The sequence below is a fragment of the Peromyscus maniculatus genome, chromosome 1, assembly GCF_049852395.1.
Source record: "Peromyscus maniculatus bairdii isolate BWxNUB_F1_BW_parent chromosome 1, HU_Pman_BW_mat_3.1, whole genome shotgun sequence".
Lineage (NCBI taxonomy): Eukaryota > Metazoa > Chordata > Mammalia > Rodentia > Cricetidae > Peromyscus > Peromyscus maniculatus.
This window is the reverse complement of record NC_134852.1, coordinates 113,276,973-113,296,859: the sequence shown is the minus strand read 5'-3', so window position 1 is coordinate 113,296,859 and position 19,887 is coordinate 113,276,973. Positions and strand designations below refer to the sequence as shown.

Sequence of the window (19,887 nt, the reverse complement as noted above, 5' to 3'; positions counted from 1 at the left end):
TCACTAAGTAATATGCTTGTATTTCTGTGTTTTGTTTTAACATAAGTAAATTTTACTTGTTAAAGTAGAAACTTACCTGTCTCTTCTGTCTGTTTTGTTTATTCCCCCTGTGTTAATGTTCTATACTTGCTAAATCTCCTAAGCTTTTACTTTTATCTGTTGAGATATTTTATGTACTTCATTCATGTGAATGTACTTCCCTAGTTTTTACTGTATCTTCCACCTTATTTCTAAAAGAAAAAAATTCTTAGTTTACTTTAAGTATCTATTTAAACTGTATATCACTGGAAATGAAAACCTAGTATCACCTGGTATTAATCGTGTGAGATGGAAAGAAATGAGTTGGATTTTTTTTTTAAAGATTTTATAATTTTATTTTATGTGTGTGAATGTTTGGTTTGCATGTACCTGTGCACCTTGTATGCGTCTGGTGTTTGTGGAAGCCATAAAAGGTCATCAGATTCCCTGCAATTGATGCGATACCCTGTGGGTGCTGAGAACCAAACCTGAGTCCTCTGTAAGAAGAGCCAGTACTCTTAACTGCTGAACTGTCTCTCTGGCCCTAGAAAGGAAGTTTGGTTTTGGTTTTGTTCTTTTGGGGTTTTTTGTTGTTCCCCCACCCCGAGACAGGATTTCTCTGTGCAGCTTTGGAGCCTGTCCTGGGTCTCACTCTATAGCCTAGGCTGGCCTCAAATTCACAGAGATCCACTTGCTTCTGCCTCCCAAGTGCTGAGATTAAAGGCGTGTGCCCGTGGTGTTTTGGTTTTGTTTTTTTTTTTTTTAAACAGTGTTTCTGTGTGTATCCCTGGCTGTCCTAGAACTCATTCTGTAGACCTGGCCTGCTTTTGCCTCCCGAGTACTAGGATAAAGGCATATGTCACCATGCCTTGCCAGGATGCCAGGAATGAGTTTATATGACTAAATTCATGAATTGTTTAGTCATAATACTTGAATTACATCTTGAGATCATTATATATTTAAGCTGTGTGTACTAATTCTGTCAACTAGGTGGTAGTTTCTTGAATTTCCTTTATTGAATGGGTTATCAGTGCCCTTCCCTAGTCTTCCTTTTACCCTTTCTTCTTTTCATGTATGTAAATGTATTTGAAGTTTTTAGATGTAATTTTATGTGGATGAATATTTTGCTTGCATGTATGTAAGTACATCAAGTGCACAAGGAAATCAGAAAAGGGCATCGGATCCCCTGGCACTTGGAGTTACAGTTTTGAGTTGTCACATGAGTGCTGGGAATTGAATCAGTGTCCTCTCTGCAAGAGCAACAAGTACTCTTAACTGGTGAGCCAACTCTATGGCTCCTTGTCTTCATATTTTTGTATATTGATCGTTGATGTGGCTTGTAACTTACTGTTTTTATTAAAAATAATTTAAAAGCTAGGCATAGTGGCACCCACTTGTAAGTGGCACTTGAGGAGGCATAAGGATCAAGAATTTAAGGTATTTCTCAGCTGCATAGCAAATTCAGAGCCAACCTCAGTTACATAGGTTTCTATCTCAAAAGAACAAAGGAACCCCAAGGATTTCTTGAATGCTTCTCTTTTCAAGCATCTGGTTTTAGACATTGATTTTTCTTCAAACTTTGGGTTTGCTTATTGATACCAAAATTTTCAGATATCTTTTGTTCCTTAATTCATTAGGATTGTTTTAATTTTGATCCTGCTTCATGATCTTATGCATTCATATTTAAAAATAAAATACTTAAAACCTAACTGGCAACTTTGTGTTTGTATTTATCAGCATCTTTCATTACATAATTTCTAGTCTGAAAACAGATATTCAAAAGTTCCCTAAATGATAGAATGTGAATTCTCAGTTAGTGGATAATGCCATTTCTCTCAATAGTTGATTTTGTTCTTTCCATGGGCTTATTTTGTTTTTATGCTCTATGACACTATAGTCTGTTGATTATCAGGGAAGTTAGCAGAATGACAGTGGGTAGTTTATAAAGTGATCTTCCAGCTTCCAAACCCCAGTACTTGGATTACAGGAGTATGCCACTCAACCCCTTTGATATTGTAGTGTAGGGATCAATCAGACCAAGAACTCTATGCAAAATAGACACTGCCAGCAAAGTTATATTCCTGGCCTCTGCATATGGACTGTATGTTTATATTTCTGTCCTATTTTAGTCCTGCTTGATCAAATCTGGTGTTTTGTTCCCCCTAATCCCCTATTTTTGAGATGATCGTATGTAGCTTATATTGTATTAGAGACTGGCCTTGAACTCCTGATCCTCCTTGCCTCTACCTGCCCAGTGCTCGGAATGTTAGGCATACATGACTACACTTGACTCTTGATTCAAGGGTTTTATATTACAGTTGTATATTATTGCCCATTAAAAATAATTCTATTAGCGTTTAGAATGTCTACCTTTGTATCAAAAACATCTGAATTAAAAGGTGCTAGATTATTATAGTCAGCCATTATTGGTCAGGGGCCTTATCTTCAGTTTTGTCATGAGAGTATCCCTATAGGTTCTAGTCCAGTGTCCTCATTTGGTTTGTTGTTAACTAAACCTGTCTCTTTAGAACACCTGCTCACGTGTTGCTTTTTTACTTCCTAACTCCAAGCAGAATTGGTGTGCTAGAATTATTTTTCCCAGTACACAGGAGGCAGAGGCAGGGGCATGTGGATCTCTGAGTTTGAGGCCAGCTTGGTCTAAGAACAAGTTCCAGGACAGCCAGAGCTACAGAGAAACCCTCTCACGAAAAACCGAAAAAAGAACATTTGTCTCTTTTCTGTTACTAGAAAGGCTTGATTTTGTTGTTTTCTCAACCCCTTTAATAATTTGGTCATAATTTAATTATTTGATATGTTTTCAAATTCTTATTACCAAAATATAATGCCAATAGTAATTTCACTAGTACTTGTTCTCTTAATTTTTGCTCACATGTCAGCTTCCTTCTCTATCTTCAAAAAATTGTTTAGATTATTTTATGTGTATGAGTGTTGGGCTGCATGGAATATATGTATACCATATGTGTGCCTGATGCCTGGAGAGGTCAAAAGAGGGTGTTGGTTTCCATGGAAATGGAATTACAGATGGTTGTGAGTCACCCTGTAGATGCTGGATACTGAACTCAAGTTCTCTGTAAGAGTAGCAAGTGCTTTTAACTATTTACCCGTATCCCCCATACACAGCCTTTTATTTTAAGACATTTTATTTTTAAGCTGTGTGTGTGTGTCTGTCTGTCTGTCTGTCTCTGTGTATGTCTCTGTCTGTCTGTCAGTCCGTCAGTCAGTGTCGGTGTATGCTAAGTGTGTGAGTGTGTGTAAATGTTCGAGTAGGCCAGAGGCATCATATCTGCTGGAGCTGAAGTTCCAGGTATTTGTGGTCTGCCTAGTATGGGTGCTAGGAACTGAACTCTGGTTCTTTGGAAGACCAGCATGTGCTCTTAACTGCTGAACCTTCTTTCTGGACCATAGACCTTTATTTGAGACAGAAATTTTCATATTTATAATGTAAAGCAAATTTTCCTAATATGCTTGGGTTTGTTAAAGATCCCCTCCCTTTTTTTTATTCATTTTACATACCAACCAGATTCCCCTCTCATCCCTCTTCCTGCTCCTCCCCTTCCCCCTCTCCCCCCATCCTCTCTTCCAATAGGGTAAGTTCTCCCATGGGGGTTGTTAATGATTTTTAAGCAATTATGTATGTAGGTGTTTTGCTTGCATGTATTTCTGTATACCTCCTGCCTGTAGTGGCCATAAGAAGACGTCAGATGCTCTGGAACTGTAGTTACATACAGTTATGAGCCACTGTATGGGTACTGCAAACTGAACCCGGTCCTCTGGAAAAAAAACCAGCCAGTTCTCTTAATTGCTGTTCTATCTTTCCAGCCCCCCCCCCTTTTTTTTTCATTCTTGTGAGCAAGTCCACTTAGTGTGACATATAGGTCAGTTTTTAGAGATCAGATTATTTTCTTTAAGGGATAAGTGATTGTCAAGTAACAAAATGATGAGTAAAAATAACAGAATTTTTGGGTAAGGGATATAGCACCCTGGTAGTGTTTGCCTAGTATGTATGAGACCCTAACTTCAATTCCCAGTACCAAAGGAAAAAGTTCATTGTTGCTGAAACTTAGTCTCCTTGCCTTACTTCTCACAATAATACTGTTTTGTTTATTGGTAATGCCATGTTACAGAAGATAACTAGTATATATTTTTTTGTTTATATGTAGTCTTTTCTTTTTTAATTATTAGTTTGTGTCAGAATCTTAATATGTTACCTGGGTTAACCTTGGACTCACCCCTCCTCCTTCTTTAGCCTTCCAAGTAGCTGGAGTTACAGACGTGCCCCCATGACTGACTTTGGTTTTAGTGACTTGTCTGAATTCAGATGACTTACTGTATGCTCTTTAAATATTATCTCCTCTGGGTCTCAAATTCTTGACCATATTTATACTATTCCTTAAATACCAATAGTGTCTTAACTTTTTTTACATTGTGTAGCTGTATGTGTATTTCAGACAGGGTCTCTCTTTATCCCAGGTGGCCTCGAATTTATAGCAATCCTTAGGCCTTCCAACTGATAGATAGGGTTACAGGTTTGAGCCATAAGCCTGCCTGCATTCATCAGTTTTACCAATTTGTTTGACTAAGGAGGATCTACTATGGTGTGATTGTATGCTGAACTTCCTAATCTTCTGGTGATGGTGGTAGTGGTGGTTGCTCCTGTAGCTGCTGCTGCTGTTTTATTTTCCCCATTATGAGAACTTAGAGTTTTGATATGAGAACTCTTTTAATATACATTCTTACTATATTCTGGCTTTAGCCTATTTCTTTGTAAGAGGAAAACTTTTTTCTCTCAGATGATTGGTGATTTAATCTTTGATAAGTATTTTTGGAATGATTCTCTTGAAAATTGTTTTTTGATTTTTTGTTGTTGTTGTTGTTGTTTGGGAGCAGGGGCTTTCGAGACATGGTTTCTCTGTGTAGCTTTGCGCCTTTCCTGGAACTCACTTGGTAGCCCAGGCTGGCCTCGAACTCACAGAGATCCGCCTGCCTCTGCCTCCCGAGTGCTGGGATTAAAGGTGTGCGCCACCACCGCCTGGTGAAATTTGATTTATCAGAAGTATACTACACTAGTTTTACTTTTCATTTTTATACACTAGATTTTTATACATTATGACCATCTATAATCTTTTTTTGTTTGTTTGTTTTGTTTTTTTGAGACAGGGTTTCTCTGTATAGTTTTGGTGCCTGTCCTGGATCTCTCTCTGTAGACCAGACTGGCATCAGACTCAGAGAGTCTGGCTCTGCCTTCGAGTACTCTGAATTTTCTGTGGCTGATGGGAAATGTTCTTTTTTGTTTTGGTTGATTGGTTTAGTTTTTGGAGACAGGGTTTCTCTGTATTATCCCTGGCTGTCCTAGAACTCACTTTGTAGACCAGGCTGGCCTTGAACACACAGAGATCTGCCCACTTCTGCCTCCCCAGTGTGGCGCCACTGCCTGGTAGGAAATGTTCATTTATGCTTTGAGAGAAAATTAAATTAGCTGGCCAGCCTAGAACTTGGTTTGTGGTATAAACTAGACTTGAACTCCTGATTATTGTGTTCCAGCCTGTAGAATTCTGGGCTTTATAAATAAGCATATCCCAGCTAGAACTACCTTTGTTTCTAGAGATTAAAAACTTTAGCTGTTTTGTAATGTGTGCTAGTGGCAGATAAGTACAAAGCAGTCTGTCTAGGCTATTTTAATTTACATGTATTTAATTACTAGTTAGTGAAGTTTTGTATGTAATGTCTCTTATGAAATGGCTTTCCATATCTTTGCTTACTTTTATTTAATTGATGGTTTTGTGCTTTTAGTTTGCTCATTGTCTTGTTAAATAATACCATTGAATGGGTCTGAATATTTAAAGATTTCATTTCTTTAAAGAGTATTGAGTTCTCTGATACTAATGTATTGGATCATTGAACTTACTCCCCACCCCATCCTTTTCTTTTTTGAATAGCTTTGACAGATCCAAATGCTTCTGCTGCCCAGCAGGCTGTTCTCCAGCAGCACCTCAATAGTCTAACATACTCACCCTTTGGAGACTCCCCTCTCTTCCGGAATCCTATGTCGGATCCTAAGAAGAAAGAAGAGGTAATTTTTTATTCTTTTTAGGAGAGACTAAAACTGTATTTATCAAAGGGACCACAGCTAACAGATATTTTCAAGTAAAGTATGGATAGCTCCAGGGCACTGCCTTTTGACATTTCACACTTGTGAGAAGTAGAGGGGAAGGTTTGGTGAATAGCCATTGGTTCTGATGTTAAGAGTGCTCCTGTGTCCACTTTTCCAGAGTGGGATGAAGGCTTTTTTTTTTTTTTTTTTTAATTACACTCATGATATTCATTAATTATACTCATGATATTAATCACATTTGTGGTATTCATAGATTACATTCGCAGTATATATATATGTTATATATATATGTATATATGTTTATATATATATATAATTTTAAATGCCGAATGTCATTTATTAAAGGAGAGAGGAGGTCTTAAATACAGGCTTACAGCACAATGGGAGAACCCAGGAGGGCAGAAGTTCGCTACTGATGTTTTACAATCTTGCATCTAAGCTGTTAACGCCCATTATTCAGGATACACAGGCAAGGAACTTCCCTTAAGCATTCAGGAGGATGGAACCTGGCAGGGAATTAGCATAGGGAGGATATCAAGGTCAAGGTCCGCAAGCAAGGCAACAGTTACCCAAAACGGGGTCCAAGGCCCTGCAGGTCCCCCTTTTATTAAAAAATGAGCTTCTGACTTGGGTTGCGTGGGACATCAGCAGGTCACCTTACCCGTTATGGAGACGCCTGCCCCTAGGCCACACAGGTGCTCTGTCTTAGGTTGGTGAGTGCCCTCCAGGTATTACCTGTCTCTGAATACTCATTATCATACAGGCTCAATCATGTGTGAGCTGCAGAGTTAACTGCTGCCAAAGATCTCAAAGTGGCACTGGGCTTGCAATCTGTGTGTTCAGCACAGAAAAGACCCACAGGGGTCCTATCTCACCCATAGCCAGTAGGCTAAAACCAGCTGAGCCATTCCCTTCCTTATCGAGTCATGCTGTATGTTGGAGTCCTTGTAAGATAGTATCCCAAAAGCAACTGGAACTTGAGTTTATAAATTTATAATTTTCAAAGCCAATCAAGATGTATATAACTACTGAATTAAATTTATCATGCCCAATAGAGTGAAAGATTAACTAACTGTGGTAGCTACTTTTTTTGCCAGGGTCTCTACTTTGCTAGCTGTAGTAAGCAATTATAAAATGGTAATCCCAGAAACAGTAGCAGCGGTGGCCGCCATTGCTATAACAGCAACAGCAGCAGCAGCAATGTCAAATTCTCTTCTGGAGTGTGTGGACATCCACTGGCATGGATACAACTCCAGTAACAGAAACTGCCAAGGCCCATTTTTCTTGATCCCAGCACGACTCTAGCTCTTCTAGAGAATCCAATCTCATGGCTACAGTTCCTAGGCTTACATTAATGCTTGCCAAAGCTGGCCATATTGGGCTCTCAATCTCCATTGGCATCAGAAGGGTAGATTTTTTCATGAAGACCCATTAGGTCTCTGTCATGTTGGGCTTCAGCAGCAGCCACAGGACATGTTCAGTGCTCAGGAATCCGAAGAGGAACCTCATTGTCCTGAGGAAAGACATAAATAGAAACTTGGGGCCACACCAACACTAGATCGGGTCTCCTCCACGTGCTAGTAGAAAGATCCTTCTATTGCTCCAGAGGGTGATTTGCAACAGGAGCCCTCCAGTGCTTATCTGCATTGGATACTCCAGCAGAATCCACCAATAAAAAATTTAAAATATATAAAACAAGGGAAAGACTAGAATATGGAGAGAAATGATGAGTCCTTAGTTCTCCCTTTTTTTACTTTAGTAAAATGTTTGTTTGTTTGTTTAATATTTCAAATTTTTCTTTTCTTTTTATTTTTTTTATTTAAAATTAATTATTTTTCTATTATCAGCTTCATAGAGTATGTATTCTTATCTTTATTTTTTTAAAAAGGGATAGTCAATGTTTATTTGTTCTGTATGATACTGTCCAAAACACTTTATACAGGATAACGTATGCTGACGGCACACCTGCCCCTCCTCAAGCAAAGAACAGTGCAAAGCTTCAATGCAAAATGATATAGTACACTTTTTATTTCTTAAAGTTTATTATTCTCATAATTACAACTGTAATTTTTAAGTCTGAAACATGAGAAAAATTCTATGAAGAGAGCTCAAATAAAACTGAACAAATAGGTAAAAGATGGTTAAAACTTCGTTTTTTGTTTCAAGCGCAGGCTTTGGAGCCAGGGTCAATACCATAAAACATCACAAATGACTCTTAAGACATTCATCCTATACAATCAAGCATGGAGATATAGATATGTTTATATAATATATACACACTTTAGTATGATATTGGCCCACTGAATATACACATCTTAACCAAGTACAAATTAGCCAGTTAAAAGTGCATTATATATACTTCTGGAGAAAATACAATTTGTTATTTAGAGACAGAGGAACATATTCTGCAAAGATCAGCTCCACTATTGAGAACTAGATGAATTAAGTTCAACCATTATTGCTCCAGGCTCAAGTAATTCCTAAATAAAAGCATTAAAGCCTTGTGTGTGAAACACATTTTTAAAACAATTTTCTAACAGATACCTCACTGTGTATTTCCTAGTTTAAAAAAAAACAAAACCCCAGTTACTTACAAATAAAATTTGTAAGGAAATGTTCATTTTATGTGCTAGTGAGGAAAACTTGTAATTTAAAATACAGCCTGTCAGTTTAAGCAAATACTTAGCCTGAACCCATCTGCCTTTGCAGCTGCAGTGACCTTCTTAGTTCAGAAGTCCTGAGCTAGAATTGGGAAGTGCTTTGGCTTTTTATTATGGGTTTTGTTTCTTGAGTGGGGCCCAGCCTTTTGCAGTGATACAGATGGAAGAAGGAACATGGATCCTTTTGCTTTTCCTCCATCTTTGTAGTCTTAATTACTTCATTTACTTGCTTTATTTTTTTTTCACCTATAAAATTGACAAGCAACCCCCCCCCCCAAAAAAAAAATTCCTGTTTTTAAATTGAGAGAAAAATAAACAGACTTGCCAAATTATCAGAGCCCTGCTTTTGCTAAAAGCCCATCTTCTGCTGGCCTGGCCTGACAGACAGCTGGATTCGAATGGTCTGTGAAGTAGACTATAAATTGTATCTTCTTTTTTTTTTAACATGAGTTACTAATTTCATGTTTTCAATACCAAGATAAAGAAAAATGCACCTACAAACTAATTAAAATTCTCTAGGGTCACCAAGTTAAGATAGTATTGAACTGTGTTAACCAGAGTAACTTACTGCCTGGCCTATAAATAAATTCCACAGTGTATTCTTTTCTTAATAGTGAGATGTTTCATAGAGGCTTGCTTAGTAATTGAGTAAAACCCAAATTTATTATAAGCCACAGTCGTCCTCAGGACCTCCATGCTATATATATAGCCTTCATGGTTCTGAGGGTTGTAGTCTGATTGTTCTTTATTTTATATCTAGAATCCACTTATGTTTTGACTATGTCTTTAAGAGTGTTCCTGTGTCCACTCTTCCAGAGTGGGATGAAGGCTTTTCTAACGTGGCTTTTAGGGGTAAACTCAGATCTTCATTCTTGTAAGGCAAGCACTTCACTGATTGAGCCATCTCCAAAGTCTCTTTGGGTACTTCTTAAAGTACTGTGTAAATCTAAGTTGTAATTAGATGAATATTATGTGTTACAGATAGCCTGATGCACAAATATGGTAAGGTAGGCATCCTGTTTAATGCTAAGGATGCAAAGCAAGAGGAAGAACTTTAGGAGCTTGTCCAGTAAGGGAGATCAGACCTGAAAATTTAAGTTTACTGTAGCTCAATATAGTAGATGCATTAGTAGAGGAACTAGTTTTTTGATAAGTGAGCAAACAGAATGTTATATGATAGACATGTCATCCATTGAAAGGAACAGAGTACATGGGTGAACCTTGAAAGTACACCAAGAAAGAAGCCAGCACGTTGGCTACATGATTTGTTTATATTGATAGATCCACAAATCAGAATTCATTGAGAGAGAGGATTTGTGGTTGACAAGGGATGAGGAGGAATTGGAATGTACAGAGTATCTTTGAAGTGATGGAAATGTGCTAGAATTAGATAGTGATAATGGTTATACAACCTTGTAAAAACTATAAAAATTACTGAATTATTATAATCGTTAGTTTTGTCAACTTGCCAAAATCTGGCATCACTTGGAGTCTGAGTGAGAGATTGCTTAATCAGTTTAAATCTGTAGACTTAACCACCAAGGGGATTGTTTTATTGCCTTAATTAACGAGGAAAGACATAGCCTAAAAGTGGACAGCATCACTCCTTGGTTTAGAGCCCTGGACTGTATAAGAATACTAGACATACATGGATTTATTCCTCTCTGTTCTTGATTGTGGATATGAGGTGACTAGCTGCTTCAAGTTCCTGCCTTGACTTCCCAGCTTGATGTACTACAATCTGAAATTGTGAGCTAAAACAAACCTGTCTGCCTTAAGTTGCTTTTTGTCAGGGTATTTTAGCAACAGAAATTACTCTGACAATTTTATATACATTAAATGGCAAACTTTTATGTTATGAGAGTGTTGCTAAAAGTTTTTAAATATATGCCTTGTGTGGTTGTGAACACTCAGGAAGCAGAAGCAGTCTGATCTAGAAAGTACGTTTCAGGCTAGCCAGGACTACATAATGAGACCTCTCAAAAACAAGCAGAAGTTTTAAAATAGGATAAGAAGCATAGTATAGATAGTTGTGTGAATTTGATGAGACTTTTCAAAGGCGGTAATAGTTTCCTCTTGAAGTTTAATGTAGAAATGAAGATATTCTAAGCAAAAGCACTAAATTGCAAAAAGTCATGAAAAACGTCTTTGTGTGTGCATTAGCATGTATGTTCACATTTGGGGACATGTGTGTTTGTGTATTTGCAGTTGTGCCTGTGTATCCAAGGATAGCTTTCAGGAGTTGGTTCTTTTTTTGTGATGTGTGGGTTTCTGGATTCAAACTCCAATCATCAGGTTTAGGTTCCTTTACCTGCTTAGTCATCTCACCAGCCCAGATCACAAAAAACATCTTGAGAATGTTCATGAGAAGGGTCTACTCTAGAAGGAGAATAAATTATGAGATCCTTTTGTCCTGTTCTGTGACAGTCTTACTCTTGGTCTGGCTGGCTTCAAGCTTGTAGAGCCATGCCTGCCTCTGCTACTGTAAGTGCTGGAATTAGTCTTTAAATGTAAAAATTACATTTCTGATCTCCTTCCTTCAACTTTAAGTCATGGGGTTGTAGACTTGTCTCATTGTGCTTAACAGTTTTTCTTGAATGAAATTTTAGTTAATGTGAAACAATTTCTATAAATCTTAAGATTTTTTGTTATATTTTCTTAAGATAAGTATAAATATTGTCATGCGTGTTTTATAAAGTTAAACTATTGTGAGCTGATATTTTTCTTTTGTGGGGGTGGCTGGGATGGTGGTGTTTTTGTTTTTTCAAGACAGAGTTCCTCTGTGTAGCATCCCTGGCTGTCCTGGAACTCTCAGAAATCCACTTGCCTCTGCCTCCCAAGTGCTGGGATTAAAGGCGTGTGCCACCATGCCCGGCAAGCTGATAATTTCTCATAAGATGAAAATGTACAGAATATATTAAGAATGTTGTATTAGTATGTCTTCATTTATTAAGCACTTTCCAAATCTAGTTTATCAATTGCATTTTAAAGGCTGTTAGGTCAGAGGTTGTAGGGATGGCTCAGTTATTTAGAGCAGCACTTTCTGCTTTTGCAGAGGCCCAAGACGCGGTGTCCCTTTCTGGCCTTCTCCATTTTCTGCTTGTGAACCTGGTGCACATACATACACTTGTGTGCTCACACATATACTCAGAAAATAAGAGAAGTAATTTTTTAAAGGTGTTTGACAAGTCAATTGAAATGAGAATTGGAAAGATGGGTAAATAAAGACCAGTTCTGTAGAAAGATAAATATTTCAAATGTATGACACTAGTCTTAACAATCAGAAAAACCAGGCCAGGCCCAGGGCTTTATATATATACACATAGGATATTCAGTGTTAGTGTCCTTAGTTTAAGGGAACTGATACTTCAAGAAAAGATGAAATTTGAAATTTGGTTAACCTTGTCTGCCCTCACCTTGCAGTCCTGACTCTGTCTCTTAAGTGCTGAGATTAAAGGTGTGAAAGCCAAATGTGGTAATGTATGCCTTTAATCCTCACACTTGAGAGGCAGAGACAAGTGTTTCTCTGATTTCAAGGCCATCCTGGTCTACATAGCAAGTTCCAGGCAGACCAAGCAGTCTAGGCCTGTTTGAGAATAAAAGGGAGTGGGGGCTGGATGGGTGTGATGTGAGTACTGGGCCTGGCCTGATTTTCCTGTGACAGTGAAACAGTGCCTTGCCAAATAGACCTGTCAAGTCTGGCCTCTCTGTGTAATAAGGCTAGCCTTGAAGAGATGATAGTCCTACCATAGTCTGCCAACTGCCAGGGTTACAGATGTAAACATTCACATCAAATTGGCTTGATGCTTTTCTTTTCCTTTTCAGAGACTGAAACCAACCAATCCAGCAGCTCAGAAGGCTCTTACTACACCTACTCATTATAAACTTACACCTCGCCCTGCCACCAGAGTCAGGCCAAAGGCTTTGCAAACAACTGGTACAGCCAAATCACATCTCTTTGATGGGCTGGATGATGATGAACCATCTTTAGCCAACGGAGCATTCATGCCCAAGTGAGTTTATTTTTGTTAAACAATAGTTATTTAAGCATTGAAACCTATTTTAATTATCCTAAAGTAATATCATTAACATATTTTGATGACTGTGATTCTAATTTTATATGTTCATCTTTTTATTTTGGTTTTGTAAAATTATTACCTTTGTTTTTACAGTATTTACAACTCAAATAATCAAGGCCTAGAGATTTTAGCTCAATAGTAGAGCACTTGCCTAGCTTGTGTAAGGCTGCCTTTGGATTCCCTAGCAGTATAATATTTTTTTTTAACTTAAAGATCAGGTTAAGAAGAATCTGTATTTCTATTTTGATTTCCCACATAAGAGTTGTTTGTAGATGTAGAACTAATAATAGAATAATTAGAAAGTAATAAGATAGGACAAGAAAATGGAAGCACTATTGCTAAGCATAGGAAAATCCACATAAATGATATCTTAAGAGTATTGAGATGGGAAAGGACCTGAGGAAAATTACATAGCAGATTGTTGGTGTCAGGAGACAGGGCATTTCATTTCTGAGTTGCTTATTCTAGATATGCAGCTGTATAGACACAGGCAGACACACAAACATTTTTGAAAAAGCCAGTAGCTTTTTAATCAGAAAAGGTTAGGGTGTGTTTTTAATTCATTACTTACAATTCTTTGTTTATGAATGGTGATAAGTTAAGTTTGTTCAGTTTTTTTTAGATGGGGTTTCTCTGTGTAACTTTGGCTGTCCTGGAACTCACTCTCCAGACCAGGCTGGCCTCGAACTCACAGAGATAAAAAGCATGTGCCACTACTATCCGGTGCATTACAGCTCCTTATCTTAAAAATGTGGGTTAGGGCACTTGGTGGTCCCATTGATAGATCAGCTGTGGTTCTTTTGCTCCCTTGTGTTCTTTGGATGTATCTGTGGCATTTCTAGGCTTGAAAGTAAAATGATGCTAATTGGTGCTGGATAGAGGAGCCTTATTTTTTATTACAGCAGCTTATTATTTTTGTAACATGGTGATTTGGTTGAACACAATAAAGTACAGTAGTAACTGATCTCCCCTTCTTCCTGGATGAGTGAGCAGATGATTAAATACTGATGTCAGCATTCTTGAGTATATTCAAGTGAGCAACATTTGGCTTCTGCTTCTGTTTAAAATGATGCTGTGTTTTGATTGTGGTCCGAAGCTTTGAAGCACTACTTGGCATCTCCTTCCTTCCTTGGAGGTCTCACCATTTAAGCATAACAGATTTGATAAAGTGTTGGTAAGGTGAGGTCTTGCTTGTCTCCACTAGGTCATCTTCATATGAATCCAGTGGTTATAAGGTTTTGTTTTAGGGGTATTCTTTCTTTTTTTTTTTTTTTTAATAATGGTTTTTAGCTGATGTTCATGAGAGAATGAATCCTTAGAACTGTGCCACTAGGTGAAAGGAAATCCTATGTAAGAGTGTGTTTCTTTACAGAGCTTGTCGTACCATCCTTTGGGCCCTCTGCTGGAAAAGTAGAATCAAGTCTCAAATAATGCCTTTTCAATTGTATCCTCTAATATTATAGGTGTAGCACAGTACTGTATCATACCTCTGTGAATGTAAAATAGCTTGTACCTGCTTTATGATACATAGTAGTGACTGTGCTTTATCAGAGCTGTTTTTAATGATGTTGCTCAGAATGTTTTCTTTCCAGATGATGATTGAGAAACTAATTTAAAAAAAAAATTGTGCCAGGTACCACAAGAGTAACAGGACTGTGCTGTTTTCTGGGGTTTTGCTTTTTACTTTCTTTCTTTTTTTTTTAATTGAGTGTGCTGGATGTCTCTACAATTTTGTTCAAGTGACTGCAGAACCTGGAAAAGCTCTTGCTGCTATTGATGCATAACATATTGCTATTATTGGTCTTTTTATATAAATATAAATATAAATATAAATATATATATGCATATGTATAATTTGAATTTTTGGAAACTAGCTGTGCTGTCAACTTTGGAAAAAAGTATTCCAGTTTACCGTGTTGAGTTGGCATTGTACAGAAATTAACAGCCATATTGGTCTGGAAGTGTTGAACTTAATTTTTTTTCCATTTGTACAGGGGTAACGCACTGTTTTAAATATGTAAGGTCTTATCTACGTGGGTTTGATTACAAAAACTAATAAAGTATTCTCTAAAAAAATGTGGGTTAGGAAAAGCAGGGTATGGGGGTGCATGCCTTTAGTCCCAACACTCAGGAGGCAGAGGCAGGTGGATCTCTAGTGGTCTACAGAACAAGTTCCCAGGACAGCCAGGGCGATACAGAGAAACTGTCTTACAAAAAGCAAAAATAGACCAGGCAGTAGTGGTGCGTACCTTAGTCACAACCTTTGGGAGGCAGAGACAGGAGTTTGAGTGAGTTACAAGACAGCCAGGGCTACACGGAGAAACTCTTGTCTGGAACACCCCCCCCCCCCCAACAAAAAAAAGAAAGAAAAAGAAAAACCAAAATATAAAGGGGGACAGGGACTGCGACTAGAGAGTAGAAGCTCAGTGGTTCACAGCACTTGTTGCTGCTGCTCTTTTGGGGGACCTGAGTTCAGTTCTAAGCAGCCACATGGTGTCTCACAAACCATCCTTTGCTCTAGTTCCAGAGGATCCGAAATGCTCTCTGGCCTTTGAGCACCAGGCACACACATGGTGCAGGCAAAACATCATACACATAAAGTAAATAAAACTAAAACCATTTTTGTTGTTTTGTTTTGTTTTTTTCAGACAGGGTTTCTAAGCTTTTGCTGTCCTGAAACTTGCTCTGTAGACAGAGCTGACCTCAAACTCAGAGATCTTCTTGCCTCTGCCTCCCAAGTGCTTGGATTAAAAGCATGCATCACTACAGCCTGGCCCAAATCTTTAAATACGGGTTGACACTTGGGGAGATGGCTGAGTGGGTAAGGCCATCTGCTGCACAAGCATGAGGACCTGAACTCAAAGCTCAGCACACGCATAAGAAGCCATACATAGAAGACCTTGTCTATACCCTGTACATTGTAGTAGTAGAGACAGGACAGTTGCTGGCATTTTTCTTGTCTGTCTGCTTACCTCCAAGATAAGTAAAAGACCCTATCTCAACAAAATAACGTGGAAAGTAGTATAAAGCAGGACAAAGAGCCTTGTTACTTTTCTACTTTCCATCCTTTTGCTCTTGTAAAATGCTGACCAAAAAGCACTTTAGGAAAGGAAAGGATTTATTTGGCCAGTTTATATTCCATAATTGAGGGAAGTCAGGGCAGAAATGCAAAGTAGGAACTTGAAATAGAAACCTTGAGGGAATGCATTATTGTTGTGTGTGTGTGTGTGTGTGTGTGTGTGTGTGTGTGTGTGTGTGTGTGTGTGTTAAGTTGATAAGGTTTCTCTGTGTAGCCCAGGCTATCCTGGAATTCAATATGTAGACCAGGTTTACCTCCACCTCCAGAGATTGCCTACCTCTCTCTGCCTCTGGAGTGTTGGGATTAAAAGTGTATACTGCCTCCTGAGTGCTGGGGTTAAAATTGTGTGCCATACACTCAGCTTCAAGAATATTTTCCACTTAAATCTGTATCTTCTCAGCTTTATTGTTCAAAACAAGTACAATGTGTTTGAGACTGTATGATGTGATCACACCACTAAGAAATCTATATATGCATCGTGCAGTGGTGCCACACCCCTTTAATCCCACTCCCAGCAGAGGGAGACAGGCAGATCTCTGAGTTCAAGGCCAGTCTGGTCTAAGAAAGTGAGTTCCAGGACAGCCAGGACTGTTATAGAGAAACTATCTGGAAAAACAAAACAAAAAAAATTATATGCAACTTACTAGGTGAGTTTTGGGTATATAAGAGTGCCCTTTTGAGGTCCAGGTTTTTAAAATATTTAGGACACTTGTATGCACCTTAATTTTTTCTATTTCTTTTGGTCTCTATTTTTAGAAAGAGCATCAAGAAGTTGGTTTTGAAAAATCTTAACAATAGCAATCTCTTTTCTCCTGTTAATCATGATTCAGAAGATCTAGCTTCACCATCTGAGTATCCAGAAAATGGAGACAGGTAAGTTGAATTCTGTTTGCAAATGTTCCTGCTAATAGTTCTGTTTTGATTTTTGTGTGTTTGTTTGAGACAGAGTTCTCAGTGTAGTTTTGGTGCCTGTCCTGGATCTCACTCTGTAAATCAAGCTGGCCTTGAACTCACAGAGATCCAACTGGCTCTGCCTCCCAAGTACTGGGATCAAAGGTGTGCGCCACCACGTCCAGCCTATTTTCTTTTAAAAGATTCTAACTTTATAAAGATTGACAAATGTTAATGGAAATACTATAGTTCAGGGGCCCTAGATGTTATGTTCTTACTTCTTGAGTACTTTAAACCTTAAAATTATTGGAGCTCTGCCAGGTACTGGTGACACATGCCTTTAATCCTGGCAGGTGACTCCTGAGTTCGAGACCAGCCTGGTCTGGAGAGTGAGTTCCAGGATAGCCAGGGCTACACAGAAAAGCCCTGTCTCAAAAAAGAAAAAGAAAGAAAGAAAGCACCCGGACTTTATTGAGCCCAAGGACCCTCATAATAAAATAAAACTGTCTGGCAAAATAGCTTAACAGTTAAGATCACTGGCTGCTCTTGCAAAGGACTGAGGATCGGTTCTCAACATCTACATGGTGACTGACTCAAAACCATCCCTAACTAGTTCCAGAGGATCCTGTGGGCACCATGTATGCATGTTGTACACATATGTACATAGTGGCAAAACACTCATGCACATAAAATAAAAATAAATATTAGAATGAGTAAGTGGGGGCTTGGAGAGGTGTTCATTGAAAGCACTTGTTGCTCTTACAGAGGACCTGAGTTTGGTTCTTAGCACCCACATGGTGTCTCATAGCTGCCTGTAACTCCAGTTCCTGAGGATCTAGTGTCTTTTATGACCTCTGTAGTCACCAAGCATGTATGTGATGCACATACATTCATGTAGACAAAATACTCAGACATAATATAACAGTGAATCTTTAAATTTAAAAAAAAAAAAGTCCAAGCATAGTGGTGTACACCTTTAATCCTAGCACTTGGAGGCAGAGGCAGGTGGATCCCTTGAGTTTGAGGACAGTCTAGTCAACATGGGGAGTTTCACCATAGCCATGACTATGTAGAGAGACCCTGTCTCAACTAAACAAACAATAAGTGAATGAAACAGCCAGTGATGACGGTATGCATTTACAATCCCAGGAGTAGAGTTGGTTGTTGTTTTGCATTCAATACAGTGCACCTTAAGCAACTGCTGTCCCAACTGGCAGTTGCGACTCCACAGCTACCAGCAGCAGCTTCAGCCAGGTGGGAAATCTGTTCCCTCAGGCACCAGCTCTATCAAGGCTGCTAAAACAAACTATCTCAATCTCTGTCCTTCTATATCCTGCTTCAATCTTGGAGAGGCTGAATGACAAGTAGCCATCCTGCTCAGCCCCCCACTAAAGAACCTTTGCTACACTTCGTTCCTCCCTTCCTGTCAGCAAGTTGCTGACTCAGCCTCCTCACCCCAGGTTAATTTCATTTAATCAAACAAATGTAACACATCTCTGCACTGTTAACAAAAGCAGCAGAAACAAATGTAACACGCCTTTATACAGTTATACAGTTAACTGTATAAAGTTAACACGCCTTTATACAGTTAAAATACAGTTGGTTCTCTCTTTCCACCATATAGGTCCCAGGGATTAAACTTGGATTATTTAGTCTATGTTTTCCCCACTGAGCCCTCTTGTCAGCCCTACCTCCTCATATCCCACCCTCCCCCCAACCCCAACCCCAAGACAGGGTTTCTCTGTGTAGCCCTGACTGTCCTGGAAATCTCTGTAGACCAGGCTGGCCTAGAACTCACAGAGATCCACCTGCCCCTGCCTCCTGAGTGCTGGGATTTTAATGTACTCCACCACATCTGGCTTACCTCTTCATTCTTAATGGTTTGATGGTCATTTTGGTGAATATAAGATAATTTAATTAGTTCTCCATTAGTGAACATATAAAGGTTATATGGGCCTTTTTTAAAATTATAATTAGATATCGCATTAAAATATTTCCAAGCCTCTTGTGCTTATAATATTAAAGTTTTAATTCAAATTTTGAGATTGTTAAATTTTATGTGTATGAATCTTTTGCTTTCAAGTATGGATGTGCATTGTGTGCATGCAGTGCCTTTAGAGGCTATGTATGGTGTCTTTTGGGATCCATTGGAACTGAGTTACAGCTGTTGATAGCTTCCTGTGAGTGCTGGAATCAAACCCTGGGCCTCTCTGGAACAGCAGCCAGTGCTCATAAAAGCTGAGTCATCGCTCCAACCCAGTTTAAAATTTATTTTGGTGTTTTATCTTGACATTAACCACTAATCATTTATTTCCACATAGTAGCAAATACTTTTTGTGTTTGTTTTAGTCAAAGATTTGACAGGCTGGTAGGATGGCTCAAGGAGTAAAGGTTTTTAATCATCAAGCCTGGTGACCTAAGTTTGATCCCTAGAACACACCCACAGAGCAAGAGGGGAGTATTCAGATTCATTCCTTTGAAAATGAGCAGTTAAGGTCATTAAATCTAGAGCTAGATTTTCTGGGGTTGGTTTGGTTGTTTTTTTATTTTATGTGCATGGGTGTTTTGGCTGCTTGTATGTCTATATACCACTTGTGTGCCTGGTACCTGAGTGGACCAGGACAGGGTATCAGATCCCCTAGAATTGGAGTTACAACAGTTGTGAGCCACCATGTGGGTGCTGGGAATTGAACCCAGGTCCTCTAAAAAAAGCAGTACATGCTCTTAACTACTGAGCCATCTCTCCAGCCCAACATTTTCTGTTTTAAAACCTCAACTCTAGTTAGTACTCACAACTTTGTGATATTATGCAAGGTTATTAATATTATTTTGCCTCCATTTTCTTGTTTATAAATTAGAGACAGTAGTTAAATCTATTTCACAGGATTACTATAAGGATTTATTTATTTATTTATTTATTTATTTATTTATTTATTTATTTATTTATTTATTTATTTATTTATTTATTTATTTATTTATTTATTGGTTTTTCGAGACAGGGTTTCTCTGTGTAGCTTTGCGCCTTTC

At 38.4% G+C, this 19,887-nt stretch overlaps 1 protein-coding gene across 21 annotated transcripts in view; it reads left to right on the top strand.

Moving 5' to 3' along the window:
• Nup98 (nucleoporin 98 and 96 precursor) overlaps positions 1–19,887 on the top strand; it is a 107,460-nt gene that overhangs the window by 45,438 nt on the left and 42,135 nt on the right. For all 21 annotated transcript variants that reach the window (XM_076548931.1, XM_076549026.1, XM_076548977.1 and 18 more), the window contains 3 exons: positions 5,976–6,109; positions 12,637–12,824; positions 16,726–16,842. In XM_076548931.1, coding sequence (XP_076405046.1) covers positions 5,976–6,109; positions 12,637–12,824; positions 16,726–16,842 — 439 coding nt within the window. The remainder of the gene's footprint in view (positions 1–5,975; positions 6,110–12,636; positions 12,825–16,725; positions 16,843–19,887) is intronic.